The following is a 17,969-nucleotide window of genomic DNA, read 5'->3' on the forward strand; positions in this document are numbered from 1 at the left end:
CTGGAGGCCTCTCCAATTCGTGTTTAACTGTTCCCAGGAGGATTCTCTCTGGTTTATGGACCTCCCTGGGGACTGTGTGCCTACAGTGGACAGACAGCAGCAGTACAAGCGTCCTTCCTGCCTTGCCCTGCCTTCCTCACAGCCAGCTGTGCCCAAGGATTGACTCTGGAGCCTGAGGAGGCGCCCTCAGGTGAGGCTGTTCTGTGCCCTTGCAGGGACTGCTCTGGGCACTGAGGAGTGTTCCTTGGTAGGACACTGTGCTGCACATCCACACGCATCCCGTACGTCCAGCTCCTATAAAAACGTGGGCTACTTGCTCAGGGATGGAGTAACTCCACTACCAACCACCTCCAGCAAGCTGGAAAGGCTTGACCTCTGTCAGTTTTACCCCTATAACAGCACAGAGAAGTTCCCCTAAGGGAGGAATTCCCTCAGCGGGCAAAGGAAGGTGAGAAGATGTGGCCAGCCTTTGTCACGAGAAGGCAAGATGGAACTGTGAGGTTGGAAACAAACCTTCCTGGTCTGGAGTGCTGATCCAGGGCTGGCTGGCCAGGTGGGCCAGGTGCTCAGCGCACGAAGCACGTGTGTTTATGCGCACACAAAACAAGAGTGTTTATGTGCACACACACACAGAGGTGAGCCCTGCTGTGCCTGGCTGGGTCCAGGCCGTGCACGCGGCGAGTCTCCTCTCCCCTTTCCCCTCCGAAACCGCCGAGTGCTTTAGGGAAGGACTTGCCTGGATGACTGGTGGCTTCCCAGCGTCCAGCTGCTCCTGGGCACAGGGATTTGCAGAACACAGGAAGGACACCGGGCTGGAAGCGTTTTGCTCCCTCCCTGCATGTTACTGCTCCCTGGGGAACGTGGCTGCCTCTGGATGCTCTCGGGGGAGCCGCCGGGAGCTGAGGCACGGAACGGGTGTGATGGCACGCTCCTCACTGGACGCTCCTGCTGGCTCCGGCAGGGTTTGGGGACAGACAGCACACACACAGTTTTGAGGGGAGTATTTCAGCACTAAATTGCCGTCCTGTGCCCCGTTTCACCCCACCCGCGGGGCAGGAACACTCCGGGAGCAGCGGGCTGCGCTCACGGACAGGCGAGGGCACCGCGGGCTCCACGCCAGCCCTGCTCACGGCCACATCGCTGCTGGTCCCCGGGTCCCCTCGCCACAGCCTGGCCACGTTCAGGCTGTTCCACTGGCCCCTCTTCCCTCCTGAAATGCCTGATGGACTAGCAGGAACGTCCCAGGAGTTTGAAATCTCTGGTGGACACAAACGCTACATGCAGCATTGACATACGCAGGGATTAACTCTGTTTTTCAGAGTTAATTCCTGTGTATGTCAACAGGAATTATTTTAATTAATAATATCAATTTAATTAATAAAATTAATTATGATTTTCAGAGTTATTCCTGTGTATGTCAACAGGAATCTTTATGAAGCTTTGAAGAGAATATACCCAAGGCCATCTTTAATAGCGCAGATGGCCTTGGGTATATTCTCAAAGATGGCTATCAAAGATGGCCTGGGGTATATTCTCTCCAAAGCTTCATGAAAATTCATATAAACATCCTAAAGCACCTAATTTTCACTGCAACGTTAATGAAAGCAACCATTCAGAGATCCTTTTGTTACACTTTATTCCACCACAACCTAAGACCAGGCAGGGCAAGACCATGGGTGAAAGGGTTGTGTTTTTTAAGACAGAATCTTTTTTATTTCAACAAATAAAAACCTACTCTGAATTTAGCAATATGATTGTTATAAACCAGCTTCCCCAGTGCCTGGATGGCAGTTTAAAATAGTGGGATGAGCACAGCTTCAGAAAGTGAAGATGCTCTTTGAGAGGACTCCATTCACCCGAATATTGTACAGAATCAAACTCTGCCTTTCAAAATGTCAAAGGCAACAATTCACAAGCAAACACCATATGGTGTATTTGTTCTCTTCCTCTTAGAACCAGCTGAAAAAAAAAGAACATTTCAGAGCTGAAGTGTCTGCATGCCACACTGTCCAGTGCTCTCACTGCAAGCCCTCAAAAACTGTAGATGGTGGCATGAAATTGCTCCAAGGGACAGAATTGATCATTTGCAGTCCAGTCTCCAAAAAGCCCACTTGTAAAATGCACTGACACTATGTTGTGGTTTTGCTCTGGGATCTGGGAGGGATTTGCACAGGACAAAGCTCCCCGGATGTCCCCAAAGCCCTTTTAAAAGGCAGCTGAAGTGGGTATTTTTGTTACTGCCGTGGTGAAGCTCTGAAGGCCTGGTTAGTGCAGCTCCGCGACGGTGTAACAGCTGCTGAGTCCCAGCACGATTAAAAATAAACTGCAGCAAAAATAGTCACAGATTTGTGACTGAGGAAGAGCAATCACTGGGGCAGCAGCAGAACCATTGGAGGCATCTCTCTGACGCTTAAGGGGGTTTTTAAATCACCCTCCTGATGGGTTCCCAGGCTCCAGCCCGTGGCCAGTGGGTGGAAGGGCAGATCCTGGTGAGGAGCCACCAGGGGCAGCTCCTGCAGTTTCAGGGAGGGATTTTCTGCTCCTCCTGTTGCTCTTTAATTTAATCCTGTAACAGCTGGGGCACACATCTCTGAGTCCTGGCTATCACCCATCCAGGGCCACGTGGGCTCCACGGTGTCACCAGCAACAGCAGTGCTCTGTCTCTTTCAATGATTGCTCTCTGCAAATTTACTGAAACACCCGGTGGGTGATCTTGCACTCATCAAGAAATGATTCTTCAAATTGCATGAGACACAGATGATGACCAAGCCTAAATTCCCTCCCTGCGACCCTGAGTGCTCATACGGCCTGAACCTGCCAAAACAAAGCTGGGTGAGAAGCAGCCCAACACCAAGAATGCAAATATTCCTGTGATGCAGGTCTTCGTGGTCACTCTTAAGCATGGTCACCCACTTTTCCAACCTGAGTGATTTGCAGAATTCTGTGGATTTTTACTCCAGTACTGGAGTAAACCCTTCAGAATAAAAATAATAGTTAATAAAATAATTACACACCGCCACGCATGGAAGGCTCAGGCCTTACATTTTATTTCTGCAAATGAGAGACAGATCTGGCTTGTGATCAGCTAAGCACACTCAGGTAACAAATTAAAGCCATCCCTCTTATCCCCTTTTCCCAGCATGTGATGCTGAGGTTTTAGAACAACATTAAATAAGAGCTCACAAAGCGAGATGGAAAATCCAGAGTGGTGGCAACACACTCTGTTTGCTTGCTACCGAGTCTGTTTTACACCTTAATTGTGGGCCCATAAGACAATACTCAAAAGCAAAACTGTTTCTTTCATGGCCACAATAAATAGTCCTGCAGGCCTCTGGAGAAGAAGTGACAGCCCGTGGGAAATGGCTTCTGGTTTCAGGGGACGTGGCCACCGCTGCCCGGCCGGGAGAACGTGGTTTGTACGGGCCGAGTTCTTGTGTTCAGAGGACCCATGGCAGCACGGGTTGCTCCATCTCCAGAGGAGTTTCCAGGGTCACCGAGCTGCTCTCCTCCTGCAGCCCTGGCTCTGCTGGCCCTGGGCGCTGGCCCCAGCTGGTCGCCCTGCTGCAGCTCCGTGCCTCTGCCACCGGGATGGGCTCCGGCCAGAGCCCCGGGACACAGCCGAGCCCCCCTCCTGCTCCGAGCCCGGCACACCTCAGAGCCCTGCAGGCCAGCTCCAAACCCTGCTGGCCGCTGCCAGTGGGGTGCCACAGGGCCCAGCGGCACCGTGGGCAGAGGGATACGGGCAGTGGGACCATGGGCAGTGGGACTGTGGGCAGTGGGACCATGGTCAGCCAGCTGTGGGGCAGAGGGATACGGGCAGTGGGACTGTGGGCAGTGGGACATGGGGAGCAGGACTGTGGGCAGTGGGACCATGGTCAGCCAGCTGTGGGGCAGTGGGATACGAGCAGTGGGACCATGGGCAGTGGGATTCGGGGAACGGGACCATGGGCAGTGGGACTGTGGGCAGCAGGACCGTGGTGGGCCAGCTGTGCTCAGCCAGCCGTGGGCTGCCGGGCTGGTTGGATCTGCTCCAGCGCAGGGGCGGCTGCTCCTGGCACTGGAATGTCCCCCACCAGCAGTGAAAGTGCTGAGCTTTAGTTGAGGTATATCAATCATCTGCAACACACCAGAAACCAAACCTCTGTGTCTGTCCTGTTTCCCCTTTCTAAGCCACTCTGGGGGACATCAAAATGCTCAAAGCAAAGACCAGAGATGAATGGCTTTGCCTTTCTGAGCCCTTCTCCATCAGCTTCGCCTTCCAAATGCCTTCCCCACCCCTGCGCCCGGGCTGGCAGCCCATCCCATCCTGGCAGCTGGCTGCCTTCACACCAGTGCTGCCGACTGGCTGGAGCAGTGGCGTTTCCATCGCCCCAGTGTGAGATCTTCACAGTAGGAACACGTTTTTGGGCTTGTCAAGGCCTGCTGCAGCTAAACCTGCTCCTGGTCCCAGCAAGGACAGATCCCAGGGCTAATACAGTAAACACTGCTGTTAGTTATCTGAGCTCCACACCAGTTTCTTCACATCTCAGAGCATTTAGCGGATTGCTTGTTAAAAGGGTAGAAATAATGAACATGGGAGTAGTTAAATATGTTAACTACTTGCAGTACTAAATAGAGCAGTTTCTGTTGTACAAATCTGGGCAGCACAGCAGCAGGATACTGAGGAAAGCAGAGGCTGTCTTGTGTGGCACTATTTACACATCTCCATTTAAAAAGCTGCCGAGTTGGGTTAAATATAAGTATAGAACATTTCTTCCATATACAAACTCTTGTTAGCTGATTAATTATTAAGGTGCTCAGAAGTGTGGATGAAAACAGAAGGTACAGTAGATCAGTTGTGTCTTCATCTATGTACACACAGCTGCCTGCTGACACCAGCCTCTCCCACAGAAGCTGGGAGCCAAGTGGGCAGTCACGAATCTCATGCCACAGGAACTGTGGTTTTCCGCACGAGATCCTTGTCAGGAGGAAAGCCAGTGGTACTGTGATTCCTTTTGCAGCAGCAGAGTGGCTGGGAGCCCTTGCTGGTCCGTGTGGCTGGTGGAGCCGGGCCGTGTCACTCCGTGGGACACGCTGCTCCCAGCCCTCCCTGCTGGAATTCTGCTGGTCTCGTGGCAGCTCTCCGAGGCAGGACTCGCAGCAGCAGCACCCGGGTGCGTCCCGTGGGCCCTCCCGAGTGCTCGGAAAGCTCGGATCCCCGTGCATCCCCTGCTGCACCCCGTGCAGCCAAAGGGGAGGTTTTGGTGTGAGAAACCACAAACCAGCAAAATGCACTTAGCAAAAATTTTGTCTTCTCCTCAGAAAAAATAAAACAAATCCCCAAAGGCCCATCCTTTGTAGGTCATATTTCTTCCCCATTAACATTCTCAGAGAGTTTTATTTTTTTGTCTGATGGCCAAACTCTACCTGTAGTCCCGTTCTGTGCTGACTGATGGCTGGCATCACTTTATTCCATACCTGTACTCACACAGGTGCCTCAGAGGGGCTCAAAGTTCGGCGTTTTGGGAACCTGTCCAACCAAGAGGGTATCTGACCACACTGAAAATGTTAATTCTTGTCCTTGTCCTTTCAAGTTGCTATAGAAAAAGAGAGGAAAAGAAGTCTATTTGACTACTGTTTGCAAACCTACCATGTACTGTCGTTTTCCCCCTCGTACATTTAAGTTTCAAACAGGTCCCAGAGATCGCAAGGCAAGATTGTTAAGGCAGTGTAAGGAACTCGAGTATTTCATTCGCACCTCTCAATCCCCTTAGAAGCACTTCTAAGGCATCAAGGGGGCGTGTGGGTTGTGCTTGCCTTTCCTGGAAAAGGCGTTTGGTACAGTGTGGGAAGGGGACGCCCAGCGGAGGCAGGCGCAGCGGGGCTGGGGCCCTCACCACCGCTCCTTCTGGAACACCTCTGCCTGCACCATCTCCCCGGGGTGCTCCGAGATGCAGGCCCCGTTGATCTCGTTGAGCTTGTTGTCCGGAAGGTCCTCGGGCTTTGTGCAAAGTTTCAGCGCCCTGGAGATGAAGACGTCCAGGTCGAACTCGGGGTCGGTCTCGCCGCTGACCGCGGCGGGTTCCTTGTGGAGGCGGTGAGGAGAGGAGGGCAGGCTCCTCTCCTGCATCTCTGGCAGAGAGCCGGGGCACTCCAGCCCCACCTGCGTGCTCTTCACCCACTGGGCAATCTCCAGGAACAGGTTGGATGGCTCCTCTTCCAGCGACAGCTCAGCTGCGGGCGCTATGGTTGCCCTTTTCCAGTGGGATAAATCCAGGATGAGCTTGGGCTCTGAGTAGTGGTGGGGCTTGCTGTCCCTCCACAGCAACTTGTCCAAGTAGGAGGGTGATCCCACCTTGTAATCACACGATTTCCCGCAGTCGGCATCAAACACTCGGTCCATGGAGGAGTGGGAGAGCTCCAGGAAGCGCTCCGAGCTGCTCTGCGAGTATTTCCGCGGGTCCACCTGCGCCTCCTCCGCCGCGGGCTCCGAGCCCGCCCGGGGGTCCCGCTGCACCTCGTCCATGTCGTGGTGCTTGTCGTGCCTCCAGTCCAGGTCGGAGGAGAGGCTGATGTGGTACCTGCCAAAGACACGCTGCTGTGAGGCACGGGCAGCACGGCCTCGCTGCCAGCAGCAGCGCCCGAGCCACCCCGAGCACTGCTGCTGCTGGCCTGGCCTTCTGCTTGCTGAGGTAACCTCCTACTGGCAGCACAGAGAGCCTTCTTCTGCCTTGGAATGACAGGCGGCCAATAATTTTTATTTATCTACTGCCTGAGATGCAGGAATGAGAGCCCAGCAACCAAACCAAGTGGCCCCTTCCTTTAGATGCCGATCACCTCCCCTCCATTCGGGACTAAAACTTGATTAACAGCAATAATTACCAATCTGCCCCTCAGCCCACAGACAGGGACCTTGGCTGGGCCCTTCCTGTTTGGTGACAGAACAGTTAAAGACATGAACTTAAAACTGACAGAACCAGAGGTCATGGTCTCAAGCTGTGCCGAGGGAAATATGGGTTGGATATTGGGAAAAAGCTTTTCATGGAAAGGGTGATAAAGTTCTGGAATGACTGCTTGGGGAGGTGGTGGAGTCCTCATGCCTGGGTGTGTTTAACAAAGCCTGGATGTGGCACTGGGTACCAGGGTTCAGTTGAGGGGTTGGGGCTGGGTTGGACTCGATGGTCTTGAAGGTCTCTTCCAACCTGGTTCTTCTGTGAATTCTGTGAATTCTGTAAATTCTGTGAACAACCCCACTGAGGCTGGCCATCACCAGTTTGTTCCGATGTCAAGGACCCAGGGCATTCCTGGAGGGTCGCCTTGCTCAGTGACAGCTTCTCCAGCCAGCTGAAGCCCCTGACAGCACCCAGGGCTCTCCCAGTGACCCCTGATTCGCTGGCTCCTCACTGAGCTGCCTGTGGAATGTGTTATCCCGGCGGCTGGGGCCCTGGCACAGCCATCAGCCGCCCTTCAGGTGTCCCACAGCACGCGGCCAAAGGGTCACCTGCTGTCCCCAGAGCCCACAGCCTGGCATGGACGTCCCCGGCTGGGGCCAGGACAGCCTCACCCTCAGCCTCTGGTGCCACAGCAAGGAGAAGGTGACAGGGTGCCTCCAGCAGCTGAGCTGCTGCTCTGGGGCAGGGATGCTGGGGCTGTGGGGTAAGAGCTGAAATGAGGGATGTGGGGCTGCAGGGGCTCTCCAAAATGCAGTTCATTCCATCCACCCAAGACAGCAGCCCAGGGTTGTGGGTGACAGAGCTGTGCCCACAGCTGTCAGCTGCAGCTGCAGGCAGGCCCGGAGACCCTTTGGTTTTGGTTACAGTGCATTCTATACTTTTATTTTGGTTACATTGCATTCTATACTTTGCTGAGCATCTCAATACAGTAGAACCAATCTATACCTTAACTATTATCTATAGCCTATCATAACTGCTGTAATTACCATATTCATGTTACTGTTCCAATCACTAACAGTCAGTACATCACAGTTTAAGCTAGGAGCTGTTTTTCAGTTTTCTTGCAGTGGAAAATTCTGAGACCTTTTTTCTACTTGCCACATTTGCTGCCTTGTTTGCCTGTGCTATTTTTCTGCTTGGTAAAAACATCTTCTTGTTTGGGGTGGGTTTATCCTTTGCTCTAAGCCATAAAAACCCCTTCTAACTCACACAGCCTTTGCCTCCTTGGTTATCCAGTGCGACTGGCTCAGCAATTCTTTTCTTCTATATCAAAACTTGCTTCCGTCTCTATTCCTTCTTCAGACTCTAGATTTCAAAACCTTTCTGCTAAGCACACATATCTGTGAGACTTCCTTGTCAACCTTCCATCCTTCCCAAGGTGTGGGGATGCACTGAGGGCAGGTGTCCTGCTTCCAGCCTTCCTCCCAGCCTGGCTGAGCCCCCAGACCCCACTTTGATGACCTTGCCATGGCTGTCTCCCACATCTGCTCACGCAGGCACAGACAGTGAAGGCAAGGGGAGGGAGGGATGCCTTCAGGTGATTTTTTCAGTGCTGGTGGAACCCAGTGGATCAGGAAGGCAAGGAGATTTCACTGCTCTGCAGAGGGGAACAATGCTAGAGCATCCTCAGCCAGTTCATCCCCCACAGCCAGAAGGAGCTGTACAGAAAACTGAGCCTGCTTAATTCTCATCTGCTTGCTTTGTCCTGCCTGCCCCAGCGCTGGGACTGGCCGAGTGACTGGGGTAATCACCTGGAATGTGAGAAACCTCAGCCCAAGGCTTTGAGCTGTCCTAAACTTCCAGTACAGCTTCCAGCAAACCATTTAAACGTCAGCTCAACTCAGGGTTTTTTACAAGGCCCCCAGATCTGTGGCCTCTGGGGTGATGCACTCCAAATCAGGCCCTGTGCCCAAAAGGTACAAGAATTACATTATTTTGTACCTGTACCACAGGGACAGAGGGCAGGGGGAAGAGCTGCAGAGCCACTTAGACCCACATGAAGACAACCTAGGCTGAAAACCAAGGGCAGAAAGGTACTCAGAGATGTACAGGCATGTGCAGGCCCAGCTTCTGGTCCCTGTGGAATCCAGGAGGAGCCTCTGGGAGGCTTCAGCTTGGGCTGGAATTACAGCATGGCACAAAGAGGGAAAAGCAGGCATCTTTCAGGAGCCTGAACAGGCGTGGTGGAACCAGCCACGTCAGAGGTGTTGGGGAAGATGAAACAGGAAAGCCTCATCGATATGATTGCCTGGCAAAAGATTTTGAGAATATGGAAACTATAAGCGAGATTGAAATGAAAGCAAGGTTTGAGATCCCTCAGTTACTGAACAACTGGAAAACAATGGTGTGGCCAGCTGAAGGTGATCCCCTTTTGATGGAACAACACCCTCTGCCTGCAGACAGGCCCAAGGGGCAGAGCAGACCCTGCCAGCTTGGCAGAAGGGCCCAAAGAGGAGATTTTAGGGTTTAAAATGTAACACAGTATGGTAATGGAATGATTCTTATAGGCTGTATGTAAATGCTGTAGGATTTGTATCTTGTACTAGATTGGTTAGTGAGAATCAGAATATTCAGCACAGAAGAAGATTTATGGTATTGCACTGGGAACCTTGCTCTCTTATCCTCTCCTCCTCTCTCTCTCTCATCCTCTTTCCCACTCTCTTTACTTCTCTCAGCCCTGCTCTGAGCTGTCCTGGCAGCTCCCAGCAGGGCCCTGCACCCAGGCCCTCTGCAATAAACCCCAATTTCCCAGCCCTGGCTGCAGAGACCTCTGCTCTCTGTCCGTCCCCACCGTCCTACCCCCAACGCTCCTACAAGGGGCTCACCAGCCCAGCTCTGCCCAAAGCCCTGCGGGCAGGACCCGCTCTGCAGCCCAGCCCAGCCCTGGTACCTGTCCCAGTTGGACATCTGGCTCTGGTTGGCCTCCATCAGCAGGATGTCATCGATCTCGTCCTCGATGCGGAACGGGTGCTGTGACACCGGCTCGTCCTCGGGGCAGGAGTAGGGGCTCATGTAGGGGTGCTGCAGGCCCATCTCGGCCGTCAGCCGGTCCATGGGGTTAAATGTCAGAATTTTCTCCAGGAAATCAATGGCTGCGAGGCAGAGGCACACAAGCTCACCATTCCTCAAAAGCAGAAACAGCTCCCCTGCCAGGAGGAGCCTCGCGGAGCCCCCCCGGCAAATCCCCCTGGAGCAAGGGATGAGTTAAAGGCCATCCCAGGTGGACCCAAACCAGGCACTTCTGTCCTTGCCGGGGTCCCCTGCCCCTCACGGAGCTGTGAGCTTGCAGGGGAGCAACCCTGCAGCCCCCAGGTGTCACCTCCTGTCACCTCCTGCAGCATGGCCAGGGAATGACTGCGAGAGCCCCCTCACAGCTGCACAGGACAGCACAGGGGTCACACACAACCAGAGCTACAGCCCCACACCTCAGCACAGAGCTGGCATCCCAGCCCAGCACAGAGCTGAGGTCCCAGCACAGAGCTGAGATCCCAGCCCAGCACAGAGCTGAGATCCCAGCCCAGAGCTGAGATCCCAGCCCAGCCCAGAGCTGAGATCCCAGCCCAGCACAGAGCTGGCATCCCAGCCCAGCACAGAGCTCAGATCCCAGCCCAGCACAGAGCTGAGGTCCCAGCCCAGAGCTGAGATCCCAGCCCAGCACAGAGCTCAGATCCCAGCCCAGCACAGAGCTGAGGTCCCAGCCCAGAGCTGAGATCCCAGCCCAGCACAGAGCTCAGATCCCAGCCCAGCACAGAGCTGAGGTCCCAGCACAGAGCTGAGATCCCAGCCCAGCACAGAGCTGAGGTCCTAGCACAGCACAGAGCTGAGATCCCAGCCCAGCACAGAGCTGAGGTCCCAGCACAGAGCTGAGATCCCAGCACAGAGCTGAGGTCCCAGCACAGCACAGAGCTGAGATCCCAGCCCAGCACAGAGCTGAGGTCCCAGCACAGAGCTGAGATCCCAGCACAGAGCTGAGGTCCCAGCACAGAGCTGAGATCCCAGCACAGAGCTGGCATCCCAGCACAGCACAGAGCTGAGATCCCAGCCCAGCACAGAGCTGAGATCCCAGCACAGAGCTGAGATCCCAGCCCAGCACAGAGCTGAGGTCCCAGCACAGCACAGAGCTGGCATCCCAGCACAGAGCTCAGATCCCAAACCAGCACAGAGCTCAGATCCCAGCCCAGCACAGAGCTCAGATCCCAGCCCAGCACAGAGCTGAGATCCCAGCACAGAGCTCAGATCCCAGCCCAGCACAGAGCTCAGATCGCAGCACAGAGCTCAGATCCCAAACCAGCACAGAGCTGAGATCCCAGCCCAGCACAGAGCTGGCATCCCAGCACAGCACAGAGCTGAGATCCCAGCACAGCACAGAGCTCAGATCCCAGCACAGAGCTCAGGTCCCAGCACAGAGCTCAGATCCCAGCACAGAGCTGAGATCCCAGCACAGAGCTCAGATCCCAGCACAGAGCTGGCATCCCAGCCCAGCACAGAGTTGACATCCCAGACCAAAAAGGCCTCTGGAAGGTGCTGGGATCTGACTCCACACCCTCAGATCCATTTGACAAGCACACTGTGTTTCAGAAAACTGATTTCACCTCTTAGGCCCCACTGGAGTGGATTAGATTTACTGCGAGTTTTAAAAGCCTTTGACGTGACCGATGCCATGAAATTATTTTACCCATTAGTGTTTGAAGAATTCTGAGCGGCTAAAATAATTTTAGGAAGACTGTGCTGCGTGAACTCTTTCTGTGATGAATTTTAAGTGCAATTAAACCTAAATGTAGAGGGCTGGCTATGATTGCTTTGATGATTCCATTTACTGAGGTTAAGTGAAAAGGTAAAATCCTGCCACTGAAGTTGTTGCTTATCCAGTTGATCCTTTCATGGGAAAGTCCCTTTGGGTTCAGGCAACAAAAATTGGAATAATGCCTTTCTTCAGATACGGCTTCGTACTGAAACCTCCATGAACATGCCCCCTGAAGATGCAATTGTGTGAATGGGACAGTTTCTGTAGGGGCAGAACCCCTCAGCGCGAAGGACAGCCCCACGTGCAGCCCCAGAGCTCAAACATTAACCAATTTCTGACTGTCTCCCCTGAGATCACCCCATGGCTCAGACTAATTAAGCAGGAAGGAGTCAATTGCTCCATAAGGTCACAAAAACCCGTTATGGGTTATATATTGTGATGCACCACGGGTCAGAGAGGCAGGGAAATTACAGTGAATAATGCAAGGGGCAGGGGTGACCTTTCCTCCTGCAGCCACAGCAGGGAACAAATCTGCTGCTGCTCGCTGGAGGCTGACACAGCCCTGGGTACCCCGGGCACAGGGATATTGTGCCACCGAGGCCAGGCACGGCACCTCTCATGAGGAGCCACTCCAGAAAACATGAGCTGAGCCTGCTCCTGGTCTCTTCCCAAATGCAGGCCTGGCTTAACCCTGGTTTAACCCTCGGAAGGAGCTCAGGGGAGCACTGGTCAGTTCCCGTCTGTAACACCCATCTCAGGAGCGGGGTGTTTGTGAGGAAAAGCCTGTCCTGCAGGGCTGCGCAGCCGTGCTCGGGCCAGCAGCACAACAGATGGGGCTGGGAAAGAGCCTCTGGGCTGAGCCAGGCACGGCACCTCTCACATGAGGAGGCACTCCAGAAAACATGAGCTGAGCCTGCTCCTGGTCTCTTCCCAAATGCCGGCCTGGCTTAACCCTGGTTTAACCCTCGGAAGGAGCTCAGGGGAGGTTCAGTTCCTGCCTGTAACACCCCAGGACAGGGGCTTTTGTGAGGAAAAGCCTGTCCTGCAGACTTGGAAAGAGCCTCTGGGCTGAGCCCTCGCTCCCAGCTCGGGGAGACGCACGGGGAGCCAGGGATGCACCTCCAGAGGCCCCGTGTTCACCCTTGGGAGCCACCTGGGAGCAAGCCACAGCATCACAGCCCTGTCCTGGGGCACCTGTGAGGGCACAGCACTGGGGACATCTGGGCTGCAGCCAGGACCTTCAGGGATGTGCATCCCCTTCCCCAGAGCTCAGGAGCTCAGGCCCTTGGCCTTGCAGGACAGCTCCTGTGGCACTCCCCGGAAGCAGCTCTGGGGACACGGCTGCTGTAGTGTGTTCTTTCATTTGGCATTTTTACTCTTTCATTTGTGGTTTCGTAATCCCGCTGTATTTTTCTCCCCCCTGTCTTTAGAGTGGCGCAGTTTTTTTGTTATTCAGTTCAGTTAAGTGTGGTTTCTCGGTTTGTTACCTAGTTACTCCCTGCCAAATTCCAAACCCCCTCCCACATCCAGCTGTTAACCCCTCCTGTCCCAAGCTGTTCCCCTCCCTTGAAATCCTCCATTGGTTTACACATTGTATTCCCTGCCTTGTGTTCCACCGCCAGCTCTCCCGATTACCTAGAGATTGTATCCTCCCCTGAGACCCCCCCCCAGTTTATAAACTGCTGTTTTCCCTCAGTTCGGGGCCTGGGACCCTGGAATTGGGGAATTTTACCACCAAATAAAGCTACCCCAGTTCCACCCCAGGCCTGTGCTGCAGCCTTTTGTTCCTGTGAACCTCCACTGGCGGCTGGGATTCTGCAGAGCTCACAAAGGGGGGTCTGTCACGTCCCTGCATCATCCAGCCGGGACTAACGCCCACCACGGCAGTTTTGGGACGCAGGGCAGCCGGGGAAGCCCCGGGGGCCACCACGGTACCTTCGCTGTCCACCTCGGGCAGCAGCTTGCGCAGCGGCTTCCGCACCTCCCACGTGCTGTTGATGAACATGGGCATCACCTTCAGCAGCTCCTCCTTGTCCTCCTGGTGGATAACGGGGATGGTCTCCAGGATCAGCTGCATCTGCTCCAGCTCGTGGCCCCCTGAGCAGGGAGAAGAAGAGAGCACTGAGACCAGACACAGAAGTTAAACTGGGGCGGGCGTGGGGCACGGCCAGCTCCAGGGGTCCCCACACTCCACCTTTAAAGGAGTGCAGGTCTCCAGCCCCAAGAGGAAAGGGTTTTTGACCAGCAGCTGCTGGGCACCAAGTCATGGCTGTGGTGGTGGCAGTCCCCACGGCTGCCCTGTGCCATTTCGTGTTTTCAGTCCTTTTCCTTCAGGACATATTTATCCATAAAACCCCGAGCCCTGCTCAGGGCTGGCTGCCCGTCACTGGGAGGAGAGCAGCAGCAGCAGAGCCAAACAGAGCAACTCATCAGTGAGCACCATTCCCACTCTCCAGACTCTCCTGGATGTCACCAAGAGGTGACGTCCTTGGGCATTCCCAGCCTCCCGCGCGGGCAGAGGAGCCTGGCGGGAATGTGGAGCTGCACCGCTGGATTTCTGCCTGCCAGGAACAGTTAGGAAATGAAAATGGTTAGGAATGGTTAGAAATGCCTGTCCTCAGAGGTAGGAACAGCATGGACCAGCCATGGGAAGCCAAAACAACGGGGATTTTCGGGCTACCAAGCCCCTGCTGGCCCAGGCATGGATTTCAGGCTGCTTCAATGGCCCATCCATGACAAGGAGAGTCAGCCCATGGATGGGCAGCACTGCTGATCAGCCAGGGTCAGCCCCATGGATGGGCAGCACTGCTGATCAGCCAGGGCAGAGCCAGCCCCATGGATGGGCAGCACTGCTGATCAGCCAGAGCCAGCCCCATGGATGGGCAGCACTGCTGATCAGCCAGAGCAGAGCCAGCCCCATGGATGGGCAGCACTGCTGATCAGCCAGAGCCAGCCCCATGGATGGGCAGCACTGCTGATCAGCCATGCCAGGGTCAGCCCCATGGATGGGCAGCACTGCTGATCAGCCAGAGCCAGCCCCATGGATGGGCAGCACTGCTGATCAGCCATGCCAGGGTCAGCCCCATGGATGGGCAGCACTGCTGATCAGCCAGAGCAGAGCCAGCCCCATGGATGGGCAGCACTGCTGATCAGCCAGAGCAGAGCCCCATGGATGGGCAGCACTGCTGATCAGCCAGAGCCAGCCCCATGGATGGGCAGCGCTGCTGATCAGCCAGAGCAGAGCCAGCCCCATGGATGGGCAGCACTGCTGATCAGCCATGCCAGAGCCAGCCCCATGGATGGGCAGCACTGCTGATCAGCCAGGGCAGAGCCAGCCCCATGGATGGGCAGCACTGCTGATCAGCCAGGGCAGAGCCAGCCCCATGGATGGGCAGCACTGCTGATCAGCCATGCCAGAGCCAGCCCCATGGATGGGCAGCACTGCTGATCAGCCATGCCAGAGCCAGCCCCATGGATGGGCAGCACTGCTGATCAGCCATGCCAGGGTCAGCCCCATGGATGGGCAGCACTGCTGATCAGCCAGAGCAGAGCCCCATGGATGGGCAGCACTGCTGATCAGCCAGGGCAGAGCCCCATGGATGGGCAGCACTGCTGATCAGCCAGGGCAGAGCCAGCCCCATGGATGGGCAGCACTGCTGATCAGCCAGAGCCAGCCCCATGGATGGGCAGCACTGCTGATCAGCCAGAGCCAGCCCCATGGATGGGCAGCACTGCTGATCAGCCAGAGCAGAGCCCCATGGATGGGCAGCACTGCTGATCAGCCAGCAGGGAGGAGGGGAGGCCCCTCACTGGACAAGGGGACCGCTTGCCCTGTGGCAGCCCTGTTCCTGTGGAGGTCCCTGGCGTTTGCAGGGGCTCCCCTCCACAGCCCAGAGCTCCTGAGGATCAGCACGAGTTTTCCAGACTCACACCCGTGGAACTCGCTGGAACCCAGGGCCCTGGGAGTGTTTCTCTGCCTGCTCTGAGGGGTCCTGAGCCCCAGGGAAGCGCTGCTTTTGGAGAAGGCTTCCAAGGCTTTGGGATGGATTGGAGTCCACAAGTGTGTGAAACAGACAAGGGAGAATAGTGTAGCTTGTCACAGGGTGAGAAATTTAAGATTTTGGGGTCTTAGTATAGAGGCAGATAGGAGGCAAGATGGAGGATCTTGGGTGTTGTCTGGGCTCCTCCTTCTCCTTCTCCTTCTCCTTCTCCTTCTCCTTCTCCTTCTCCTTCTCCTTCTCCTTCTCCTTCTCCTTCTCCTTCTTTCTCCTCCTTCTCCTTTTCCATTTTCTGCAGTGTTTGTGGCACAGGGTGATTGGGTGAGGGAAGCCCCAGTGCAGAGGTCACGTGGACAGACAAAGAATTAATAATGGTAGAAAGGTAGAAATAAAGTACATTTTAAGAGTTAATTGGACAAAACAGCTTTAGAAGACCTTGAAGCTGCACCTCTTGTGACCATTTTTGCTGTACTTTCTTGCACGCTAAGTCTGGTGCAGACGGCGTGTCGGACTTCTGATAACAGAACAGCAACGTGAAGACCAAAAAGCGTCTCTCAGTCCTGGCACAGAAGTGTTGAAAGGAGGTTTTCCCCCATCAGGGGAGCCCTGGGGGCCCAAGGAGAGCAGCACACACAGCGCTGACCCCAGCACAGCCCCTGGGCACAGTCAGTGATGCTGGCAAACTCTTCTCCCATCCAGCGCAGCGTGGTGGCCACGGCCACTGCCAGGCCACATGGCACAGCTCGGTGGCACTGCAGGGACCCCAGCAGCCCCAAGGCCACGCTGACAGAGCCCAGCTGGTCACCACCACCACACACAGCCGCTCAATCAATGAGGCAGAGCAGCAGGAAAAGCAGAGGAGACAAAGGGAGGGACGCCCTTCCCACGTCAGTCCTGGGCAGATTAATCCACTTTCCTACAGGAGAACTAATTTTAGGTCACTCAGAGATTCGCAGCGTGACTCCAGGGGAGACTAAAGATATCTAGCAGGAAATGAGCACCTTGTTAGCCAGGCTAATTCCCCAGCTGCGATCCAAATTACAGGGTGATAAAAGTCACAAAGCCTCTGTGGCTTTTCCCTCAGTGCAGCCCCAGCCGCTGCTCACCGAAGGTACCTGGCAGCCAAAAGACACCGTGTTTAGTCACACAAAGGAGCTGCTAATGCAGTGCTGGAAGCCTTGAATTATGGCTCCCAAGAAACCCCATCCTCTTCCATTATCCTCTATTTGTGGAATTCCCAGGGATCTTTTCCTGAAGGTATTAACTCCTGAAAAGGAGAACACAAACCAGTGGCAGAATAAACGCAGCAGGCTGTGGTTACCCCGGGAGAGAACGAGGAGCTCCGCACCACGAGGAGCTCTGCACCACATCTTGGAGAAGAGAGCCTTCTCCAGGCCTGCAGCCAAGCCCCAGGGAGCACCCAAGCCCTGGAAAAGCCCCTGTGCCATCTCTGGCTCTTGGCCACAGGCACAGCCCCACTGGTGAGCCTCACGGAGATCTGCAAGGACAGATCGATCTCTTCTCCTTTTTTCTCCTTTTTTCTCCTTTTTTCTACTTTTTTCTCCTTTTCCCTCCTTTTTCCCCATTTACTCCTGCTTCCACTGCTGCTGCTTTAGGTGATAGAGACACTGGAGGGAGCTGCAGCTGCTCAGCCAGGGACTCTTCTCCCTGTTTTCTGCGCTGCTGCTGCTGCTGCTGCTGCTGGGGAGCTCTGCCAAGGCCTGCAAGCCAGGCTCCAGCTGCTGGGGACCCCGTGAGCTGTGGCACAGCCAGGCCTGCTGTGGCCCCCAGGGCTCTGCCAAGCCCAGGGCACCCAGGGAAGGGGCCCTGGGAGGGGTCTGGGGTCCCTTTTTGCTGCACGTCCAAAAAATCCGTGTGGGAGAATGGAAGCAGTGAGTGACACCTGCCCCCAATCACCAATCACCTTCATTTACCTGCCTGGCTTAAGCGGCCCAGATAGACTGTGGGAGTTAATTATATTGATTTATGCTAAGCACTCAATTTAAACTGCACTCTCTAGAAACCATTTACCCAGGGCAAGGCGCTGCTGCAGGATGGAGCCTTCTCTGAACCACACTGCTCTCATTTCTCTCATTTCTCATTTCTGCCCACCCAGGGCTCTGCGCAGGCCTCAGCCTGCAGGGAGTGTGAAAAGTGCATATTGTATGGCTGCACGCAGATATTTACCACATGCATTTTGTATTGATTAGCAGTGCTGTATTAACATTTTAATAGTATGGTAAATTCAGTCTCGTAGTTAAAAGGTAACTTATGTAGTTAAAATAAGAACTATGT

At 54.8% G+C, this 17,969-nt stretch overlaps 1 protein-coding gene across 1 annotated transcript in view; it reads right to left on the minus strand.

The window, feature by feature from the left end:
* Nucleotides 1–3,025: 3,025 nt before the first annotated feature.
* The window catches only part of MAPK4 (mitogen-activated protein kinase 4), a 60,337-nt gene continuing 45,393 nt past the window's right edge, over nt 3,026–17,969 (minus strand). Inside the window, exons 4-6 of the mRNA XM_036403184.2 lie at nt 13,612–13,773; nt 9,823–10,024; nt 3,026–6,560 (exon numbers count right to left, since the gene is read on the minus strand). Coding sequence (XP_036259077.1) covers nt 5,873–6,560; nt 9,823–10,024; nt 13,612–13,773 — 1,052 coding nt within the window. The 3' untranslated portion in view covers nt 3,026–5,872. The remainder of the gene's footprint in view (nt 6,561–9,822; nt 10,025–13,611; nt 13,774–17,969) is intronic.

This window comes from Molothrus ater, chromosome Z (genome assembly GCF_012460135.2).
Source record: "Molothrus ater isolate BHLD 08-10-18 breed brown headed cowbird chromosome Z, BPBGC_Mater_1.1, whole genome shotgun sequence".
Taxonomy (NCBI): Eukaryota; Metazoa; Chordata; class Aves; order Passeriformes; family Icteridae; genus Molothrus; species Molothrus ater.